At 47.9% G+C, this 22,476-nt stretch overlaps 7 protein-coding genes across 7 annotated transcripts; 4 read left to right on the top strand and 3 right to left on the bottom strand.

Annotated features, from left to right (window-relative positions):
- Window positions 1–2,107: 2,107 nt before the first annotated feature.
- On the bottom strand, window positions 2,108–3,159 carry VC83_01811 (uncharacterized protein; the record flags this gene model as incomplete). Its single annotated transcript, XM_024465485.1, has 4 exons — window positions 2,108–2,432; window positions 2,485–2,624; window positions 2,673–2,858; window positions 2,932–3,159. The coding sequence occupies 4 exons, from the start codon at window positions 3,157–3,159 to the stop codon at window positions 2,108–2,110; spliced, it is 879 nt and encodes a 292-aa protein (XP_024326667.1).
- A 377-nt stretch (window positions 3,160–3,536) lies between these two features.
- On the top strand, window positions 3,537–4,487 carry VC83_01810 (uncharacterized protein; the record flags this gene model as incomplete). The annotated part of the gene is made up of 5 exons (XM_024465484.1): window positions 3,537–3,665; window positions 3,721–3,796; window positions 3,862–4,086; window positions 4,139–4,321; window positions 4,369–4,487. 5 exons carry the CDS (start codon window positions 3,537–3,539, stop codon window positions 4,485–4,487), a joined length of 732 nt encoding a protein of 243 aa, XP_024326668.1.
- Window positions 4,488–6,545: 2,058 nt separating this feature from the next.
- Window positions 6,546–7,906, top strand: VC83_01809 (uncharacterized protein). Its single transcript, XM_024465483.1, has 2 exons — window positions 6,546–6,840; window positions 6,911–7,906. The coding sequence occupies exons 1-2, from the start codon at window positions 6,803–6,805 to the stop codon at window positions 7,653–7,655; spliced, it is 783 nt and encodes a 260-aa protein (XP_024326900.1). The 5' UTR covers window positions 6,546–6,802; the 3' UTR covers window positions 7,656–7,906.
- A 450-nt stretch (window positions 7,907–8,356) lies between these two features.
- On the bottom strand, window positions 8,357–9,202 carry VC83_01808 (uncharacterized protein; the record flags this gene model as incomplete). The annotated part of the gene is made up of 3 exons (XM_024465482.1): window positions 8,357–8,446; window positions 8,500–8,885; window positions 8,941–9,202. 3 exons carry the CDS (start codon window positions 9,200–9,202, stop codon window positions 8,357–8,359), a joined length of 738 nt encoding a protein of 245 aa, XP_024326899.1.
- Window positions 9,203–9,580: 378 nt separating this feature from the next.
- On the bottom strand, window positions 9,581–12,236 carry VC83_01807 (uncharacterized protein). The gene is made up of 10 exons (XM_024465481.1): window positions 11,718–12,236; window positions 11,576–11,656; window positions 11,467–11,517; window positions 11,238–11,414; window positions 10,997–11,185; window positions 10,731–10,942; window positions 10,645–10,672; window positions 10,376–10,588; window positions 9,894–10,320; window positions 9,581–9,826 (listed from the first exon to the last, which is right to left on the bottom strand). Exons 1-9 carry the CDS (start codon window positions 11,821–11,823, stop codon window positions 10,259–10,261), a joined length of 1,119 nt encoding a protein of 372 aa, XP_024326830.1. The 5' UTR covers window positions 11,824–12,236; the 3' UTR covers window positions 9,581–9,826; window positions 9,894–10,258.
- A 746-nt stretch (window positions 12,237–12,982) lies between these two features.
- VC83_01806 (uncharacterized protein) lies at window positions 12,983–15,799 on the top strand (the record flags this gene model as incomplete). Its single annotated transcript, XM_024465480.1, has 3 exons — window positions 12,983–13,216; window positions 13,286–14,585; window positions 14,646–15,799. 3 exons carry the CDS (start codon window positions 12,983–12,985, stop codon window positions 15,797–15,799), a joined length of 2,688 nt encoding a protein of 895 aa, XP_024326829.1.
- A 50-nt stretch (window positions 15,800–15,849) lies between these two features.
- VC83_01805 (uncharacterized protein) lies at window positions 15,850–16,284 on the top strand (the record flags this gene model as incomplete). Its single annotated transcript, XM_024465479.1, has 1 exon — window positions 15,850–16,284. The coding sequence occupies one exon, from the start codon at window positions 15,850–15,852 to the stop codon at window positions 16,282–16,284; it is 435 nt and encodes a 144-aa protein (XP_024326837.1).
- Window positions 16,285–22,476: the final 6,192 nt, after the last annotated feature.

Below are 22,476 nucleotides of genomic sequence, written 5' to 3'. Positions count from 1 at the left end.
AGGGCCAGGGCCTAGTAGCGTGACATGTGAGTCACAGTGGGAAGCGGGGTAGGCTGCCATGTGACAGGGCTAATGGATAGTTGCAGAAACTAGTGGATATTGGATAGTTGAGCTATCCACGAACTATCCTGAATATCTAGCTATCCGCCAACTATCCAGATTACCCATGAGGCACGACGCCACTATATAAGTAGATAGTATTTCCTTAGATAGGAGCTTCGTGCTCAACTCAATATAGTATTCTTTACAATACTGTAAGGTGTTACTTGGAAAGCCTTTGTGTCTAATCCCCTGCCTCCTCTGTCAAGTCAACCTTACGCAAGAAACCTCTGTGTCTTCTATTGTTTAGAAGTCAGCATTACAGGAATGTCATGTGATGGATAACATTGGATATCTTGGATATTATGTTATCCATGTTATCCATGGGGATCCACAGAATATCAGGTGATGGATAACATTGGATATCATGGATATTATGTTATCCATGTTATCCACGGATATCCCTTGGTGTAAGGACACAGGGCACCCAGCTCACAGTAATAGCATATGAGAGTACGAGTCGGAGGCTAAACGGATGCTATCCTATAGGTCTACTACAAAGGATACAAAAAAGATGATGAGGAACCCCGTTGGGTCCATCCACTTAAGTACCTGAAACGGGTCTGACTCGGCTAACCTGCCCTAACTCTTCCCACGTGACCATAACCTGCCCGACTCCAATCCTTTCCATCACTGAGGGTGGAGGCATCCTTACACTTGGGCACGATGCCACTATATAAGTAGATAGTATTTCCTTAGATAGGAGCTTCATGCTCAACTCAATATAGTATTCTTTACAATACTGTAACATGTTACTTGGAAAGCCTTTGTGTTTAATCCCCTACCTCCTCTGTCAAGTCAACCTTATGCAAGAAACCTCTGTATCTTCTATCGTTTAGAAGTCAGCGTTACACTGGAGTTGTACCATGAGGATTTGGCTTGTAGAATCTAGACAAAGATGCACGGTTCTGAGGGCCGATATTGTCTTGATTCTAAAGTTTTCGAGCAGATTTTGAAGACGCTTCAAAGATAGTTGGATGCTTTAGCTCAATATGTCTTCATAAATTGCTTGTTGTATTTTGCGATACTGGTTTAGCTTCAGGCATATATGAACAGCCTTCTTGTGTACAAGCATATTGCATCTTATTAGGAGAGCCTCTTAAGATAGTACGAGAATATAGATTCTTTGTAAACAGAGCAGAATGAGTGACTGGTAGGTGTAGTGTTGTGGTACTGCTTTGTGGTAATGATGGTGAAGACGATGAGAATACGCCATCATTACTGTTATCTTCATAAATAACATGACGTCAAGATCCTCAGGGGCGTCAGACAACTCGGAATCACTCATAATGATGATAATTGTAATGATTGAATGTATTAAATTGTTGAAGGAGGAGGTTGCTCAGACTGATTGGTTGGGCGTGTTGGGCGTGTGGCTCGCCAACCGAATCGGGTTGCGGACCACCCACAAATAGTTCTGTAGATAGCTTCACTCAAAACAACAATACAACACATATTCTAGTGAACTGTTGTTCAACTCAACTTGATGACTTATACTACCGCTGCAAGTGATATCATACACTTCAACATAAATGTCAATCTAAAAAGCTATATATTGAGGACGACAGTAAGGCTAGACGCTTAGACATCTTAGACATCTTGGCAAGTATTCAGATCATTCAAATACTTGCCGAATCATGATTAGAATCATCAAGAAATAGCCTGAATCAGATCATGAATCGAATCTGATTCGGGGTGAATCATGCTGAATCACGATTCGCTGCACACTGATTGGCTATAAGACATAATATTTGAATATATCACGATTATATTATTTCAAAGAAAATAAAACAACTGAATATTTCCTAGGAAATATATCTATCCTATTGAATTTACTTCGTTATAATATCTTAAATTACTTATGGAGTATATTTTAATAGCAAGTTTCAGTAATATGGGTCTTTGAGAACAAGAGCCAATTATGGTAATATTTATAGTAAGCTATAGAACCATAGCATTAGAAGTAGTGGATTGAGCTACCTGGACTATTCTAAAAGTATGACTAGATCTACATATTGTAGAATTTGGCAAGAAGCTCGTCTGATTCCTTAGTAGGAGGTAACATAGCCAACTTCTCGTCAGATGGCAAGACCCATTTGAAATCCACTGGCTCATCCTTCTCCCTCAGCATCTCCCAAGCCTTAAATGCACCAGTAGCATCTTCATCCAATTGAAATCCATGCTGAGTAGTGTCGTACCCATCAGGGTACCAATCAGCAGGTCCGGGAAGAGAAACCTGCCCATCCTCAAAGTTCCATGACGCGAAGTTCCTCCAGACAGCTAATTGAAGCTTCGTGAAATATAGGTGAGGAGGGATCTTCTCGTAGTAGATTCTGTACGTATGTGTTAGCTGATTACTATAGTAATTACTATAGTGACTCTTACCCAGTCTGCTCATCAATTGCTGGGGGAAGGTTTTTGAGGAAGTCGAGATCCGTATTGACTTTGTTCATGAGCTTCAGAGTTGACTTGTATGCCGTCGACCATTTGCGGCGCCAAATGGTGAAGGCAAGCTGCTCCACTCTCTGGGTCTATGTTGAGGCTTCAGTCTGGGTCTCCACTTCCAGTTGGACCTTCTCAATCTCTTTAATCCCAATACCATTGGCCAACTCGTCAGCTCTCCACATAGCTTCCTGGGCAACTTCATCATCCTCATCTTCAGTTTCCCAGGCATGGTTGTTGTCATCCCACACTGCGTACGCTCCTCCACCTTCTCCAATCCCAAGGTGTTGTTGAACAATAGAAGCATGGTTGCCATCCTGAATGCTATTTCCTGGTTACTATAATGATTACTATAACGTAGGAGAAGGGAGCTTACCGTCAGAGTCGCACCTCGTCCTTCTTAGACTGAACCTTCTCTTGTTGTTCAACTGGGCTAAGGTCTTTGAAAGCTTGTGTCTCCCGGATTTTCTTGATAGCGTATGCAGTAGCCGCTGTATCAGCCCTCTTTGCATTGTCGACCTTGAGTTCTTGTTCTGTCATGTTGTTGCGGCGGTTCTGTACACTCTTGGTGTTCTCGTTGGTCGACTTCTCGGTTGATTCTTTGCGCTTTCTGACCATGGTGGGTGATGGGTGATTACTATAATGGTTACTATAAAGTAATTGATGGTAGGAGGGAGTAAAGACTTACCTTGGTGGTGGAGGGTGGGTGGGTGGACAGAAGAAGGCGACTGTGGTGGTAGAAGCTCGGAAATCCAGAAGAAGGAAGCTCGGGGTGGTAGCAGAAGTAGGAAGCTCGGAATGGTGGCAGAAGCTCAGAAATCCAGAAGTAGGAAGCTCGGAAATCCAGAAGAAGGAAGCTCGGGGTGGTAGCAGAAGTAGGAAGCTCGGGGTGGTGGCAGAAGTAGGAAGTTTGGGGTGGTGGCAGAAGCTTAGGATTCCTATTGTTGTTGTGTATTGTTATGGTAGAATTCACTTAATAGGCCTATTACCATATAATGGGTGAAGCTCAAGATATTTCACCAAGCGAGCCAGCAGTTCACCCAGAACACAACACCCACCCAAATTTGGGTTTTCCTCCCTCAACCTTTCAGTTATTATGTGACAAGCCACTCACGGGTGGACTGGTAAGTGAATCACTCCTCTTATATTATAGTAATACTTATAGTAACACCTCGTCAGGGCAATATGGATGACGAGCCCTATGACGACGCGGACCCTGTGACTTCAAGTTCAGATTCTGAAACGGCACAAGACGGTACTAGTGGTCCTAAGTTCATGGGTCGCCCTCGCCTTCCAACTACACCAACGCGCTCTAGCCAGCGTCAACCACAACTTCAATCACCTCTCCAACCCAGCCTAAGGCTTTCCGAGGCCCAATCCCAACTCTTGCACCAGGCCAAGTACTGAGCCAGAAAGAACTCAAGATATCCAGCATGGCTCGCCAGAAACAAGTTCGCCAGAATACGGCCAGCAAAGCCCCAAGGAAGGCACCAGTGGGTGGGAAGACTGTGATGAAGGCGAAGAAGCGTCGTTCCAAGCCAGGCAGTAGGTTAATTACTATACTTATTACTATAAAGCTCTTACTGACATCAAATAGTTGTTGCACTTCGTCAAATCAAGCGGTACCAGAAAACAACAGAGCTACTCATTCCCCGTGCGCCATTCGTCCGCCTCATCAAAGAGATCATGGTTGACCTGAAATCGCCCTATCGAATCCAAGCGACTGCAGTTTCTGCACTACAAGAAGCAGCTGAGACCACTTTGGTCAAGGAGTTTGAGAGTAAGTGAACATCCATTTTATAGTAATCATTATAGTAATCATTACAGTGACGCAACTTGCTGCGATCCACACAAAGCGTGTTACCATTCAGCAGAAGGACATGAAACTGGTGCAATCAATGAGGCTCCATATGATGGGGTTCCGGTTCCCAGGTCAGCTACTTTGAGTAAGGAACGGAGGAACCAATACTGGGGGAAGTAGATACCAAATATATTCGTTTACTACACTAAATATAACGTACATGTATAGCGAAAGCGCCAAACAAGCGAAAGCGCCAACATTATCTACCCTCACGACAAACATTGCGATAAATCTACCACAACATTAGAAATCAATTGAAACTACTCGGAGTCCTCTTCCTCAGAGGTGTCTATTACAATCTGACACGTGCGCGCATTGTGCCCAGTCTCACCACACTTGCCACAGCGACGGGCACGGGTTTCTTCCCTTGGCTTCCGACCACGGCTTGCCCTTATTTCCTGCTCTACCTGCTGCACAACATCCCTCTCATCCTGTAGCTCTTGCGCCCCTTGTTGACTAAGTGATCCTCCTTGCTGTAGTCGTGTTTTCCTAGCTCTCCGGCGCTTGCTTAGTACTTCATTTGCCTGTCGTAGGTTTTGGTTCTCTCCCTTTAGCAGTGCTAATTGATGCATTATTTGCGATGCACCCTTTGTAAACTGGTCAACAGCTGCATAGATTGAGGTTGGAGAGCTATTTTGATGGCGTGAAATCCGAGTTTTAATAAATGTAGACTGTGACATAGCTTCAATTGGGTTGTTTGGTGTCTGAGAAACCCAAGGTTGAGCAGTACCTAAGTTGGAGGCGTTGGTGTCCTTAACTTAAGATCAAGTGTAGATATCACTCTCTCAGGGTCAAATGGAAGAAGCCCTGCCCCTCGGAACCCGCCTCAAATGTTACTTTCCGTCATTGTAGTGTTAAATGCAGCGTGGAAGGCAGGAAAGAAGTCATCCTTTGTAATATGAGAAATATGAGCCTGCATCATATCTTCAATTTGCCGACCATAGGCCTGCTTTAACGGGCCGAAACAGCCAACATCAAGTGGCTGGAGTAGATGAGAAGAGTGAGCAGGCATACAAAGCGTAATAATGTTGTGTTCCTTGCAGTACTCCTCAAACTCATCTGAGTGGTGGCTCTCATGACCATCAAGGACTAACAAGCGATAACCACCAACACTCCGGGCCTTTGTATGCTTCTCAAAGTGCTGAATCCAATCCATGCCTCTCTCGTTTGTAGTCCAGCCATTTTCAGTAACAGAAATCACCCAATCGCTTGAAAATCCACTATTCTCATACCAAGATGTAAGGTGGTTTTTGCCTGCAACAATGATAAATGGTGGTACTGCCCAACCTTGAGAACTAACGCCTTGGATTACTGTAACCCATTCCCGATTACCAGGCTGTACCTTCTTTGCTTTTGCCCGCCCGTCTGAGCTTGTTACAACCATAGCAGTTGAGATAACGCCCATCATAAACCCAGTCTCATCAAAGTTGTAGATATCTGCTTCATCGATACCATATTTCGCAATTGTGTTACGCACAAGCTCAAACCAGCCATTAATAACTTCTGGATCTTCGCACTTAGCCCTCTGGTAGTCGTATTTGCGCTGAAAGCGTGTCTGGAGCTCTACACGCCGCTTAACAAAGTTTGAAGCCCAACGTGACCCAACGCGTGACGCGTCGCGTGTTGCAAGTAGTCGACTTGCCATATCTTCAACAACAGACAGCCGAGGAGGAAACCCTTTGGCAGCTAGGTCGAGTATATACTGAACAAGGACGGACTCCTCTAGGTTAGTTAATTTCCGTGAGTTGGCTTGGATATCGCGTCGTGAAGGTACACCTTCTAGACGACGACCTAGCTTGCGGTGGTCCACAGAATAGATCCTAGCAGCAACTCGAAGGCGTAACTTTGGGTCGCTTTGCATAGCCTGGATAGCTAGCACTAATTGGCTTTCATCGTTTTTATGGGGCATGTTTTGTTGTTGAGGAATTTAACATTTAGTTGGGGGGTTTGGTCACCGCATCATTTTGGCGCTTTCGCTTGTTTGGCGCTTTCGCTATACATGTACGTTATCTGTCTGTGAAGTTATCGTAGATTTGAATATACGCACGTGACAGATTGCACGTGTTGGTTTGCCAAGGAACTGTTGGGGGACCGCACCGGTCTGGTCGGTTTTTCCAATATTTCCAGACCAGACCGCGGTCCGGTCTGGAAATGTTCCGAACCGACGGTTCCGAATCGACGGTCCCCCGTGGCGCACACTAGCTGAGGCCGAGAACGTTTGTCGACCGTTGGAACGGAGTGACTTGGAACTGAAGCCGAACAATCATTCTCGTTCCTTCCTCAGCACGAATCTTCCAATAGACAGGAAAATCAACGCATCACTGACAAGTTTCCCAGGAGGCTGTTAGCTATCTTTACCAAGTCAAAGCCCAATTCGTCGATCAGCCGGATATCTATAATATGTTCCTCTACCTCTTGAAAGATTATGAGAGTAAAGTGTGAGTCTTCTGGTCAATCATGCCGACTTCATTATGATCGCATTTTCATACTAACATAATGCCTAACCAGAATTGACATTCCTAGCCTCATTAACCCTACATCAGAATTGTTTGCTGGACATCCGAGCCTCGTACGAAGATTTAGTACATTCTTGCCTCAGGGATACCAAATTGAATGCAGCGCTAGCAATGATCCAAATACCATCTGCGCCACTGACTGTTCTGTCGCAAATAACGCATCAACGCCGACACAAACTGCACAAGGTGCCAGTATCAATGGTGCTGCGCCTCAGCAGCCAGATGCTTCGAAAGATGATAAGTCATTGGACTTTTCGACGGCGATGGGCCCATGGAGCACGAGCATGCCAGCCCCTCAAATGCTCGCCATATTAATACAGCCGCCAGAACTCACTCGGCAGAAAATAGAACTGTTTCCCCCCATCGTGGTACAGCTGTTGCAGCCCGAGGACATGCCAAACGCCTGGGCTATCGCGACGCTGCTCAGCAATGGCACAGATGTTACAGATCAGCTCGGAGGAGAACTTATTCAGTCTCCCATTGACGGAGCCTTTCGTTTCCCTGGGCTGTCGGTTCATGGAGAAGGAGTATATTGCGTCAGGATATGCCTATATCAAATGGATTCCGACTCTTGTCCTAAAGGTGTTGCTCAGGTCGGGTGTGTGGATAGCAATGATATCATTATAGCACCTCGACCTGACTTCGTGGCAATCAGTCGATCCATTGGGGATGTTACAACTGCTCAAGTCTCAGCATGGCCGCGCCTTCGAGAACTAGAGATTGTGATAATGTTTTGATCCGCAATTGCCAGCGTCAATTGACTTGAATACACTATCGTATTGCTCGAACTGAGGACGAGCACCAATGTGAGGAGTTGGAGGGATAAGCACCATCAAAGTAGTTACTGTAACGTAACAGGCTTATGTATTCATTATCTATAGATCTAGAAGCATAACTTGGGTTTGCAGCTTTGCTTGCTGGCAACATATAAAGCGGGAGATAATTCAAAAATAACAGAAGAGTTCCAAGTTTCAAACCATCTTAACCAGGGTAACATATTTCGCGACTGAGATTAAACTATGAACATAGTGGTTTCGTAAACGAAGAGAAGCTATGAACTATTCTTGAAGACCGTTTTTATAGTAACTACGACAATCATGGATAATAAACAAATTAATTGATTACACGGGGGGCGTCGAGTTTGAGAATGCTTCAGCCCATCTCGTCTTCACTTGCTTCAGTCCCCAGGCATGTTAACCAAACCCTAGGCTCTAAAAACCATCTATTTAGAGATTTGAAGCCTACGCACATTATCCCAGCCATTTAGGAACTCAACGACGCCTAGATGATGATTCCATAAGGCTTCCGCCATCGCAGTATTACCCTCATCATTTATATGGTTGCTATCGACGCGCCCTCTCTGGAGCAGTACCTTCACCACAGCCTCATGGCCTCCCCTAGCTGCAAAAAGAAGCAGAGTTGAGCCGTAGTTATCTTTTTAGTTGGGGTCTACGCCCTCTGTGGCTAGAAGGAGCTTGACAATGGCCTCATTCCCGTTTATAGATGCGGTAGTAAGGGCAGTCTGGCCCTTATTGTTCCTAGAACTAGGATTGACCCCCTAGTAGCTAGAAGGAGCTTCACCATGTCCAAATTGCCTTTCCAGGCCGCCCATGCGAGAGGTGAATTGCCATCGTTATCCGTCATACCGATGTCGACCCTCCCGGTTCCTATAAGGAGGTTTACGACCTCCCTATGAGACTTGCCGATGGCGAACCAAAGCGGAGACTGTCCGTCGACGTCCCTAGAGTCTGCATTGACCCCCTCAATGTTAAGCAAGAGCTCCACAACACCCACGTGGCCAGCCTCAGCGGCAAGAGAGAGCGCCGATCGGCCATAATTATCGATGGGGTCAGGGTTGATTCCGCTGACCGAAAGTAGTAACTTCACAACGCTTGTGTTTCCCATAACGGAGGATAGTGACAAGGTGGTTTGGCCGTGATCGTCCTTCTCGTTCGGATCTGCTCTCTCTGATGCGAGGACCAGCTCCAGTCCGACTCCCGGCCTGCTTTCGCCGCTACCGACGGTGGCCCTCGACCGTCGACTCCTCGGGGAACGTGAACGCCATCACTACTGTGATAGCTTTCTTTATGGTCTGAACATTGCCATTTTCCGAGGCCCAAATTAGTGCAACTGGTTTCTTGCCACAGGCGTCCTGCCGATAATGAATTGGTTCATAGACTTGTCTACACTTTCGACTAGCGGACAGTAAAGTAACTCTGTCTCTAGCTGAGACGTATGCAGAGATGATGTAGAGGATTTCTTCAGGAAGGTCGAGGAGCGTCATTGTCGTTGGGCAATTAGCATGACGCGGTTCTACCTTGCTCGATTCTGGGCGTCACGATGCGGAAGTAAGCGAATTCTGAAGGACTGTCATCGGGCTATAATTCGCCCGTCCTATGCTGACAGTAAATTGACATAGAGAAAAAGCAATGCTTCATTATTAGTAGATTTTGCTGCCATCCTATAACATTAGGCATCTGAGTTTCAAGTTTCCATAAACAGAAGTCACAAAGTTGTCTCGTTCAGCGACCGCTTCCGACAGGGATGCCCAATTTTCTTGAGTCAATGATCGTATGCGAGGGTTACTAAGTTGGTGTGCCACTTATACGATAACAAGGGTAGGGGGTAAACAATACGAGAGCGACTTGGAGAGCAGACGTGGCGGATACGAGACTCTCAATGATTTGCGCACAAAACAAAGTAGATTAAGCATTCCAGTCATAGTACGCTCCCTAAAGAACCCGGTCTCACTCCCTCTTCTCATCCCTCCCCGTAACCTCCGCTACATGGTTCTCCTCCCTCGCCTTCAAAATCTTCGCCGTATACTCCTTCCCAGCCACGAACCACCACGCCGTCTCCAGCACAAGGAACCCTCCAACACAGGCACATGTGTAGTTCATATTTTGCGCTACTTCGTATCAGTATTGTAATCTATCACTTGAACCAGGGGAAACATTGGGGGGAGGTTCGCATACCAGAAACAGGCTTCACGTAGGGAAACGAGAAGAATACAATCGCAAATATGAGCCACGCGACGGTTATGATATTGACCGTCATCCCGACGGCATAGCTCATATGGAAGGTGCCACGGTGTATGGTAGTTCGCCGCATCAGCACGTTGGTGAGGATTGGTACTAGGTACGCAAGGTTGTTGATCGTGACGGCCGATCCGAGGAGGGCATTGAAAGCCGTCGATGAGCCGAGATACAAACACCCGAGGATCGCGATTATAGCCGTGACGGCAAGCTGGGCATTTAAGGGAATGCGGAGGGTGGGGTGGACTTTAGAACAGCTGGGAAGATTTGTAGTGGATTGCGGAGTAAGATGGGAGTTGTGAGTCTTACGTGGAAGAGAAGGGAAGGGCGCCGTCGCGTGAGAAGGCCCAGAAGATTCGCCCAGTGCCTATGAGAGAAATTTATCAGCTTGGGACGTGGAAGTTAGGACGCCGGAGGCATACTTAGTTGAGAGCCGACCATGCAGGGCCCAATGGCGATCCACAGCATGAACGTCAGTGCGAAAGCACCACCGACTGACTGGGTTGCCTGCAGGAAGAGTTCCGCAAGCGGGAGGCCGGTGGAAGTGGTAGCTAGCGCCGAGTAATCCTGGACGGAGAACATGAGAGTGATGAGATATGTCAAGCCAGTCACAAAGGCGATGGCGAGGGTGATGGCTGTAATTGTCTATTGTTAGCAAACATCTCATATTATACAATGGGAATGTACGTACCAATAGCAAGAGGTGCGTTTCGCGAAGGCTACACAAAAGTCAGCTCTGAGCCCAGAAAACACGCAATTGAAGAGGGTGGCTCGTACATTTGGCATCTCCTCGGTGATATGAGAAATCCCGTCCAACCCGCCAAGACTGTACAGTGGATTCACCAACCCCGTAATGAAGCAAATCACATTCGACTCCCATCCCGTATTGTTTATCCACGTCCTGAAGACAAACTCGGTATCCCGATGAGACGGCGCTGTAGCAGCCACCGTGACCATGATCACGAACCAAGCGAGCTGGAGGTAGAAAACTAGACACCACATTAACACCTAACCAGAGCCAGTTTAAACAGCAAAGGACTCACGAGAAAATCGGTTGAGGCCGGGGATGGCCTTGTTGCCAAACATAACGATCGATGCCGTCGCCAAGTTCAAGACCTGGTACACAACAAAGGTCATCCAGGCCTTGATCACGAGATCTCTATGGTACAATGCAATCAATGCCATGAAATTCTGCGAGTAAATCAGATTCGTCGACGCGGCCGTGAAGATCCCTGATTCGCGTCAGCTCGCCATCCACCCCTGAAAATCAATGCTCAAACTCACATCCGAAGACAGTGCACCAGCCCGTGACGAAGCTGAGGTAGCCGGTCATCCTCCGTGGGGCGATGGCGGCAATCCAATGGTACATGGCACCCTCAGTTGGGTAGGAGGAGACGAACTCGGCGAGCGACGCGCCCAAGAAGGATTGCAGAATCCAGACGAGGATAAAGCCATAGATAACTATCTCGAGTAAGCCTGGGCCCCAATAAATAGACCTGCGTTTACAACTCACCGGCTCCTGGGCCTCCAGCGGAAATCTCAGTGACCAGCCCGAGTCCGAGACCTAGATGCAGGGTTAGCCTGGTCGCGTGGCACCGAGTCACCTGAGCGTATTTACACACCTGTCCATGAGATGGTCGTCGTCGACGCGAGGCCGATGAGACTAAAAATTCCAAAGTGACGATCCAATTCTTGTTTGTGACCTTTGCGGATGGGAGTCAGCTACTTGTGCTCCATTATTTGATTGACAACATAAATAATTACCCATCTGTGCCAGTCTCAGCTCGTCGGCGTCGACTGGCTTCTCACCACCACTAACGGCATCGTCTGTCGCCACGATGGACGCGATAACTTGTTTTTCCTCACTCATGCTTGCTATGCTGTTAGTTGGTAATGAATCCAAGAGCTATGGCTCTGCCAATAGATATTATAACAAGGCCAAGCGACAAGACGGAGGGATCAGCGTATTTTGATATCAAGCCTTCCCCGCACCGAGTAGTTTCCCAAGATAAGACTTGGGTTCGGTAATGAAACATAGTAGGGCTTTTCGCGTTTGCGACTCGTGGCGCAAGGGGGGAGCACGCGCGCAACATGCTGCTGGCCGGCACTGCACCCGAAGAAGGATGGAGATAGGGAGGGATAAAGGAGAACAGTACTTGAGCACCGTACAATATAATACCACGAAGTTTAATCCTATAGGAAGGAGATACCGCGTGAGCCACGGCATCTGGAGTCGAGTCCAGTGAGGAGGGGAGGAGCAGCACAAACAAACTCTGGGGCCGGTTCTCGGCGTTGACGTCGGCATTGATAGCGGCGAAGTTTAAGGGGAATACCGAAGGAGATGTTTACCGATGATCATCACTTGCATATCATATCCATATTAGGAAACTGCGAACCTCAATGCCTCGGTGATATTTCCGAGAGGTATCGGCAAAGTCGGTGAGGCGGAGGCCGGCGAAACTAAGGTCCGTGCTGACAAGGTTTAAGCTTGGAGCTCAAAGGGACGCTACCCGACGCTAACAGACGGTTATAGTAAGATCCGTCAACGACGCTAAAATTATCCCCACTATCCACAAACATCACGGAAAATCACCAATGTCATTCATGGACATCAACAGATCAACAGCTACGGATGGAATATCAACGTCAACCGCCACGCTATTGTCAAAGATGCAAGAAGCTGTTGTATTTTTTCGTCCGAAGTGCAGCATCATTGTTTTTCCTGTAATTATGCCCAATGCTACTCTGATGGTATGGTGGTGGCATGCTGAAGCACTACAGTATGCACATAAGTACAGTAGTTCAACATGGGGGTCCCAGCTGGGCCTGTCAGGCAAAACACCCAGTGGTCACCCCGCTCTAGGACGGGACGATTGTCGTCATGGCCGAACGCGAATATAAAGTTCAACCTGTAACCCTGATGGCACAAGGAGAGAATATTCCCAGAGCGGCATCTGGATTGCGGAAGCACCGAGCCCAACACAAGGAACCAATTCCTCGACAACGGCTCTTCATTGAATCGAGGCATTATGCGTATGCTCTCGCTATATCTTGGCGTAGTCGCTGCCATTGCTCAGGTAGTCACTTCTTCACCAGCTCGCCTCGATGATGGGCCTCTAGTAAAGACTGCCGGCGATGCTGCTGCCATTAAGGGCTGGTATATGCAGTCGACGGCGAAGACTTCCAGTGACATGCTTGCTGTGTCACAGCCTGGCTTTGACGTGAGCTCCTGGTACCGTGTTGGTAGCCGTGGAACTGTCATGGTATGTGTAGACAGCAACTAGATACTCCCAGGCGTATCAACAACATTGAATACCGTTGACTCAACACAGGCCGGGCTCCTCGAGAACAATGTCTACAATGACAAAGATCTGTTTTTTTCCGAGAACTTGAAGACTATGGTAGACCGTTCCCAGTTCGACGTACCTTGGCTCTACCGCGAAGAGCTCACCTTCGACCCGGCGACTAACCAGCGATACTTCCTCGAGACGCACGGAATATCCTCTAAGGCAGACCTCTACCTGAACGGGAAACAGCTTGCCTCCAAGGAAACTCTCACGGGCGCGTATGGTGGCGAGAAATTCGACATTACCCAGTATCTGCTGAAGGGAAAGAACGCTGTCCTAATCGGCGCATATCCAACCAATTATCTCAAGGATTTTGCCCTAGGTTACGTTGATTGGAACCCATACCCACCGGACAATGGGACGGGTGTCTGGCGTGAAGTTTTTGTATCACAGACCGGCCCAGTGTCACTATTGAAGCCCCGCGTTGTGACTGACTACAAAGGCAAAGCCGTCAGCAGCGTAACAGCTACTATCAAGATTGTCGTCAAGAACAGCGGGACCAAATCGGTCCAGGGGACGCTTAAAGGTTCAATCACAGAACCTAGTGGCGCAACAATTCCCGTCTCCGCTTCTTACACTCTCAATGCCAACGAAAGCAAGACAGTCACACTGACAGCCAAGATCAACAACCCTCAGATCTGGTGGCCGAAAACATGGGGTGCGCAACCGCTCTATTCGCTCAATCTTGCCGCCTATATCGGATCAGAGGTCTCCGACCGCGCTGCCCAACGCACGTTCGGCGTCCGCTATGTGACCTCCTCCCTCAACTCCCACGAAGACCGTGCCTTTGCGGTGAACGGAAACCCTTTTCTTGTTACCGGGGCCGGATACTCCGCTGAGGTGTTCCTGCGTTTCGACCCAGCCAAGCTTGTGCAGCAGTTCGAGTATATCCTCGATATGGGCCAGAATACCGTGCGTCTCGAGGGAAAGCAGGAGCACCCTGAGCTCTATGATATCGCCGACCGCATGGGTATCATGGTGCTCGCTGGGTGGGAGTGCTGTGATAAGTGGGAGGGTTGGAGTTATAACGATGAGGCGAATGGGATTAAATGGGTTGACGCTGATTATGTTACTGCGGAAAATCAGATGGAGCATGAGGCGTATATGATGCAAGGTCATGCTAGCTTGCTCGGTTTCCTTGTGGGCAGTGACTTCTGGCCTGATGAGCGCGCATCGCCTATCTATGTCAACAAGCTGAACGAGCTTGATTGGGATGTTCCTATCATTGCTTCTGCGTCTCTCAGAGGATTTCCAAAGAACTTGGGTTCCTCTGGTATGAAGATGGGTATGTCCTCACATCTACTTACCAAATTTCACCCCCTCTCCTACTAACTAAACCCGACAGACGGCCCATACGACTGGGTTCCCCCAAATTACTGGTACGACAGCCAATATGGTGCCGCCTTTGGTTTCGGATCCGAACTTGGCTCCGGAGTTGGCACCCCCGAGCTCTCCTCCCTCAAAAAGTTCCTCACCGCGTCCGACATGAACGACCTCTGGACCGCTCCCAACAAAGGTCTTTATCACATGTCAACCATCGACTCCTCCTTCTACAACCGCAAAATCTACAACGACGCCCTTTACGCCCGCTACGGCGCCCCCACCTCCCTCGATGACTACCTCCTCAAGGCCCAAGCCATGGACTATGAAGCCACGCGCGCCGAATTCGAAGGCTACTCCGCGCTCCAGAGTGCCAGCCGCCCCTCCACGGGTATCATCTACTGGATGCTCAATAACGCCTGGCCCAGTCTCCACTGGAACCTGTTCGACTACTATCTCAAGCCTGCTGGGTCGTACTTCGGCGCGAAAGTCGGCGGAAGGGCGGAGCACGTTGCGTTCGGATATGGCAGCGCGAAGGGCGATGTGTGGCTTATTAACCACACGATTGATAAGAAGGGGTCAAGGACCATTAAAGTTGACTTATTGAGCAAAGATGGCAAGACCTTGGTTTTGCGCTCGGTGGACACGACAACAACGCCCAACCACTCGCAGAAAGTCGCGACAATCCCAGAAGCAACAACTCTCAAGGAGGCTGCCTTCCTGCGCCTTGTGCTGAGTGATGCCGAAGGCAGAATGCTGAGCAGGAACGTGTATTGGCTCTCGCCCAAGGTGGATAAATTGGACTGGAAAAGCTCGGACTGGTTCTACACCCCCGTCACGGAGTTCGCGAGTTACAAGTCACTCGCGACAATCAAGCCGGCGCAATTGACCGCCTCGTCAGGGAAGGCGGCTGTGGTGGATGGGAAGGTGAAGGTGGACGTCACGCTGGTGAATAAGGCGGCTGTGGCGGCGTATTTTGTGCGCCTTGAGCTGAGGGATGGGAAGGGCGAGGATATCCTACCAGTGGTGTGGTCAGATAACTATGTTACGCTATGGCCGGGTGAAAAGGTGGTGTTGAGTGTTAGTTGGGCGGCTGGAGAGGCGAAGAGTGGGCAGGGGAAGGTTGATATTTCGGGGATTAATGTCAAGGGTGTTGAGGCGGTGGCCGTGAAGTGGTAGGACTTGTTGATAGGGGAAACTTCCTGCTCTTAGAGTGGGCACTATTGGATATGAAAATGATGAACACCTTTCTTTACATTCCGCAACATGTGCTTGAATTAAACCAGCATCCCCGTCCATACAATCATGCACCCATCCGCAAAATACTGCGTATCAATACGTCGCCTCCCACTCCATGTCAGCAATTCCATCCTCAGCAGACGCTCCAGACCAGAAACCAACTAAATCAAGACCTCTCACCTTCGCAAATCTCGCCGCTTGTCCAATCCCCATATTCATCGCAATCCACATCAAGCACTCCTGCAAGTACTCCCGCATCTCCTCTCCAACAGTCCCCACCCTCGACGTCAAAAACAGAGGATGCATCAGCAGTAGCCCAGCTACCGCTCTCCCTAGCTTCAATCTGGCTCCACTCCCCCGTCAATAAAGGACCTCAGGTCATCAGTCAGGTGGTACGGTATACTCGCCACTCTATCCTCGATTAGTCGTGCCGCCTCACTGCGCTCGCGGGCGTGGTCTTCTCCGTCGTTGAGCGCGTCGGAGAGGGCGAGAATAAGGTCTAAGACGAGCAGTCTTGCAGCGCGCGAGGTGTTCCACACACCTGAGATGTAGTGGTTAAATTAAGTGTCTACCCTCCCTGGCCACGCCCCAGCTTGCGCAGCTGATCCATGACAAAGCGCGGGAGTGTGGCCTAGTAGGTGAGGGTTGAGAATATCAGGTTGTGTAGCTTGCCAGTGCGCGAACTGGTTGGAGAGGGATATGGCATCTGCTTTTAATATGGCGAGGTCTGTGGTAGGGGGGGTGGGAGAAGAAAGGACGTTGTAGGCCTTGTTGTAGAGAGGGCTGAAGTCGTGGAGGAGAGTTGAGAGGGGGTGCGGAGTGGTGGGTTGTGAGATTACCTGGAGAACTCCCTTTTTGACTGATAGGTGGCTGGAGCCGATGAAGTGCACGGCGCCAAATAAGTCTAGTGGCGAGTTTTCGATTTTTAGAATCGCGGCTACGCCTCGGGCATGTGTGTTGTGGTTACCAGCGTGGGATTCGCCAGCGACTATCATCTATATCCGGTTAGCTACTCCATTCAATTGGTGGGATGCGCTACAAATGAACCTCATAAAGCCCAAGTAGCATGGCAATCATCAGTGCCTCAGGCGTCTCCGTAAAATCCAGGTACTCTATTGCAATCCACAGCGCCCCGAGCAGTTCTTCGTATGCTTCCTCAGCCCGCGGGGACCGTCACCAAAATTGGCTGGGTTTTGGTCCGTGCTGGGGCTGGTGGATGGAAGGGGCTCGGCGGATAGCATATCCAAACCTCCAAAAGATGGCTCTTAATATCTTATCAATACTGCAATGAGTGCTGAGCCTGAACGTTTATTCTCAGGAGCGAAGATTACAATTACAGATTGAAGAAATCGTTTAGGGGTTGACACTATTGAGCATTTAGAATGTTTAAAGTCATGGCTAAATCTTTCAATCCATTCTTGGATTGATAATGATGAGTAGTACTATAAGTAGTACTATTACTATTTCACTTATAAGTTGTAATTGTTACATTGAATAGTACCGTAGTACTATTACTATTTCACTTATAAGTTGTAATTGTTACATTGAATAGTACTATAGTACTATAAACTTCTTCTACGTAACAGTCTCTGATCCTAGTCTACCTCCTCTACACTCTGACGAGCACGAGGAGCTGACCTTGGAGGAATGATGAACAAATCATCATCCCCATTAGGAAGGATAGGAGCCAAGAGGTCAGGATCCCCAACTCGAGACTCTCTCTCATAACCACGAAGGGCTTCAGCTAAGTCATCTAATGAGCCAGCGTCAGTGCCAAGGACATCACGCCTAATCCAAAGGATTAAGGCAATCTCCCGAGCAATAAGGCGGCGACGCCCAGCCTGAAGCCACTCATCCTCAGCCTCACGATAAGTGTGACATAACACTCTATCTCCCTCACCAGTGTCATACTGACATTCGTTGCACTCAGTTTGCTATCAAACTCAAGGGCAAACTTAGAAATCTGATCCTCAAACCTACAAGTCACCATACATATCTTGGCTTATCACACCAACAACAAGAGCAATACTACTCAACGATTGCTGCAAACTCTTCTACTACATCTGTGTAAAGATGCCTCCTTACCTAGATACTCGAAGAACCTGCCTCAGAGCTGTTACGGTAACTACAAGCATGAAATCCGACTCGGTGTGGTTTCGAACCAGTAGAGGAGCACATAGCGAGTTACGGCATGGGGGACGGTAAGGGTGTAGGGTTCAGGGTCGATACCGACCTGTTGCGGTGGAAGGTTCAGGGCTAGGGTTGGGACAACCAAGTCGGGCCCGTTTCAGGTACTTAAGGAAACAGACTCAACGGGGTTCCCCTTCATCTTTTTTGTATCACTCGTAGTAGACCTATAGGATAGCATCCGTTTAGCCTCCGACTCGCACTCTCATATGCTATTACTGTGAGCTGGGTGCCCTGTATCCTTACAATCTGTTTTATGCTACATACATCACGGCATATCATTTGGACACTTATTGAACAAGTTATTAAGAAAATATCCTCCTTAAGGGGGTGGGCCAATACTACCACATGGCATATCTCTACCAACTAGAGGCCTAGGAACATGAACGATAGCTCCAAAAGCTTCTACAACCCTCTATGATTCATTACTCTGACCTTGGACCTCCTTTTCACTTCCTATAGGCTAGGAACCCAAGAGATGGTTCTATGGGATTCTCTTACATTCACTACATGATTAGCAAGCTAGTTGTGGGTCGCACTTGATTTCTAATACATTTACCAAGCCTGGTTAGTCATGGAAAGTCATGGAAAATGAGAGAACTACACTCCTTTGGCATAAATAGGATTGCCCTTTCCTTAAGAAAGGGCAAGCAGACAATACAGTAAATCGACTAGCACATACTTCTACATCTTTTACAAGCTTCCAAGCATTTATCTTGTTATTCTTTGTTTCTGAAAAGTCAGTGAGGTGCTAACCTCTGACTTATCCCTGAGTTCTCAGACTCAACATTTGTACAACTTGTCTAAACCACTCCACTACATCATACACTTGATTGCTGCGTTGTGGAATAGTCTAAGCTACAACCCTTTGGCTCTGTTTCCTAAGACAGTGTGTTGTCTTAGTAAATATCATCCCCTTCCTTGGGTGGCTAGATTCTCACATCTGGTGCACCCACCATTACAACCAGCTCCAGCCTTCGTTTGCCTAGCTACTATACTCTTCTGTAGGACCCACTCCACCTCCCCCCCTTCTCTCTCATCTCCCCCTTCTCTCTCATCTCCTTCTTCTCTCTTGTCTTTCACACTTGCTGGGCCCCACACTGGCGAGGCAGCACCTATGTGTAAGGACACAGGGCACCCAGCTCACAGTAATAGCATATGATAGTACGAGTTGGAGGCTAAACGGATGCTATCCTATAGGTCTACTACGAAGGATACAAAAAAGATGAAGAGAGGAACCCCCGTTGGGTCAATCTCCTTAAGTACCCGAAACGGGTCCGACTCGGCTAACCTGCCTTCACCCTCACCACGTGACCGTGACTTGTCCGACTCAGATACCTTCCGTCACTGAGGGAGAGGAACCCCCATTGGGTCAATCTCCTCAAGTACCCGAAACGGGTCCGACTCGGCTAACCTGCCTTTACTCTTATCATGTGACCGTAACCTGCCTGACTCAGATCCTTTCCGTCACTGAGGGATAGACATCCTTACACTATGTAGTTGCTTGATGAGAGCGACTAGCAGCAGTGTCATGAGACGCGACATGAGAAGCAGCATTGCTAAGGAAAGAGCACTATCCTATGCCTGTAAAGTGGGCACAGTTGGTGCAGCGGCCATCAGGATGGACAATGATGTTGACAGCGCAACAAGCAAACTCATGCTTTATAGTGCCTTTCATACAGCGAGACCAAACAGCAATGGTGACAACAGCGCGAGGATGAGCCATTTCAGCTAAAGCTTGACTCTTTCTAGAGCCTTTGAGTTGTTGGAAATCAGCCAAAGGAATATCAGGAGGGCCTTCTAGTACCTGTGGCTGTGCCATCACAGCAGAAAACTTTGATGGCGGTGCCATATTTCCCTATTTCTAAGTTAGTATATAATGTGGAGGTGTAGGAAGCTTAGTATTACGATGGGGCTGTAGGGAGTAATCGTAATCCTTAATCTTGTTGATGAGAGAAGCCATAAGGGCGTTCTCTCAAATCTCTATATCTAGGATCTAGACTACGATCTCGCTACGCTTCACATGACTGATACCACATGACTTGACTTCAATATATAATATAAAATAGTAAATTAATAATACTATAGATAACGTACATGTATAACGAGTCGGCCACCCAAGAGTCGGCCACTTTCCACTGACCACCTATATATTATATAAATCAATTCAACTACAACGCCTTAAATCAATTAAAACTACTCAGAATCGCCATCTTCAGACGTCTCCCAAACTACCTGCGAATTATGACCAGTTTGGCTGCAGTTGCCACAACGCCGAGTACGTAGCTGAGCCCGCTCTGTAGAACTACCCTCCCTACGTGTATTTTCTCTCCTAGCATCAACTATGGTTGCCTATATGCCTCTGGCTGGTAGCCGTAATTGGCAAAGAACGGTGAGACTTTCGTTGCTTCTGTCATCGCGCTGTTATATGCAAACTATGCGATGGGTAAGATCTGAACCCAGTTATCCTGTTGATGATTGACATAGCTTCGCAGGTACTGTTCAAGGGTCTGATTTAATCTTTCTGTTTGGCCGTCTGTCTGGGGATGAAAAGTTGTTGATAGCTTATGATTTGTTCCCAGTAGCGCCATCAATGATTTCCAGAATTTCGAAGTAAAGAGCTTGTCTCTATCTGAGATGATTTCTTCTGGCATCCCATGATCGGCTAATATGACTCGAATGAAGGTATATGCGAGCGCCTCGGCGTCGCTAGCTTCTAGATATGGTATAAACTTCCCATATTTCGTGAGTCTTTCCGTGATGACGAGGATAGAGTCATATTCTATTCCTGTTAACGGGTCCTTGGAGGGTGGAAGCTTGACGACGAAGTCCAAAGCTATTGATTTCCACGCTCCTTTTGGTACTGGTGTCGACTTGAGTTGTCCGTATGGCAGATGCCTATTGGATTTTGACTTGCTGCAAATGTCGCACTCTCTTACCACTGTCTCTACCTGCTTCCTCATACCTGGGAAGTAGTAGTGTCGGGTGATTCGTTCGAAGGTTCGTGTTACTCCCTGATGACCGTGTGCTGGTAACGAGTGTTGTTCTTGCACCAGCGGGCGTCTCATTTGACTTGGGACATACACTAACCCTTTGTATCGAATCAATCCTTGTTCGTCGATGGCGAAGTCGCCTTCGACTTTGGACAAGACTCGCTTGGCGCATTCATCTGTTGCGTAAGCTTTCTTGAGTCTTTCCTCGAGTTCTGTATCTTCGATGACTGAGATCGTCGCTAGTAACTCGTTGTACTGTATTCCTGCATCTGTTTTCTTCAGAATTGCTCTAGGTCTTTCTTTCTTTGGGCCGGCGTAGTCGGTCCGTCTGCTGAGAGCGTCTGCTCTTGCATTCTCGGAGCCCTTGCGATAGGTTATCGTGAAGTTGTAGGCTGCGAGGGTTTCTGCCCAGCGGACTTGTCTGCGGTTTAAAACCTTGGTCGTGGTGAAGTATATGAGGTTCTTGTGATCCGTCCATACCTGCACAGGGTAGGTGGATCCCTCAAGATATACTCGCCACTGCTCAAAGGCAACGACAATAGCCAGTAGCTCCTTGTCGTGGATGTCGTAATTGAGTTCCGCGGGTGACAGTTACCTAGAGTAGTACGCGATTGGTTTGAACTTACCGTTCTCGTCTGGTTGATTCAGACATGCTCCAATTGCGAAGTCAGAAGAGTCCGTTTCGAGGATGATCTTCTTTGCAGGGTCAAATGTAGCAAGGATAGGTGCTTCCGTGAACTTCGTCTTAAGTTCCTGGAAAGCAGCCTCTGCCTTGTCCGTCCATTTGAATTCGAGATCCTTTCTGGTAAGCTCCGTGAGTGGTTGAGCTACCTTGGAATATCCCGAGATGAATCTTCGGTAGAAGTTGGCGAAGCCTAGGAAGGCTTGTACTTCCTTGACCGTGGTCGGTGTTGGCCATTCCAACAGTGCCGTTACTTTTGCTTGGTCCATCTTGATGCCGTGCGTTCCAATAATGTAACCCAAGAATTCGACTTGGTTTTTATGGAACTCGCACTTCTCTGGTTTGAGGAGTAAGCTGTACTCCTTTAGTTTCTTCAGGACGAGTTTGACATGCTTGACATGCTCCTCCTTGGTTGCTGAATACACCAGAACATCGTCTAAGTAGACAATGGTAAAGATATCTAAGTATTCATGCAAAGCATCATTCATCAGTCATTGCATGGATGCGGGTGCGTTTGTTAGCCCAAAGGGCATGACTTAATACTCGAATAGGCCATAGCGGTGCGGAATGCTGTTTTCCACTCTTCCCCAGCCTTGATTCGGATCAGGTTGTATGCTCCTCGCAGATCTAGCTTACTGAAGATCTTTGCTCCTTGAAATCTATCGTGTAGTTCGTTGATTAACGGCAGGGCATACCTGTCCTTGATTGTGATGTTGTTCAACGCTCGATAGTCCACACATAACCGTAGGGAGCCG

This window comes from Pseudogymnoascus destructans (genome assembly GCF_001641265.1).
Source record: "Pseudogymnoascus destructans isolate 20631-21 unplaced genomic scaffold scaffold_4, whole genome shotgun sequence".
NCBI classification, from domain to species: domain Eukaryota; kingdom Fungi; phylum Ascomycota; class Leotiomycetes; order Thelebolales; family Thelebolaceae; genus Pseudogymnoascus; species Pseudogymnoascus destructans.
The sequence above is the reverse complement of the archived record's forward strand: the minus strand, read 5'-3'. Positions and strand labels throughout refer to the sequence as shown.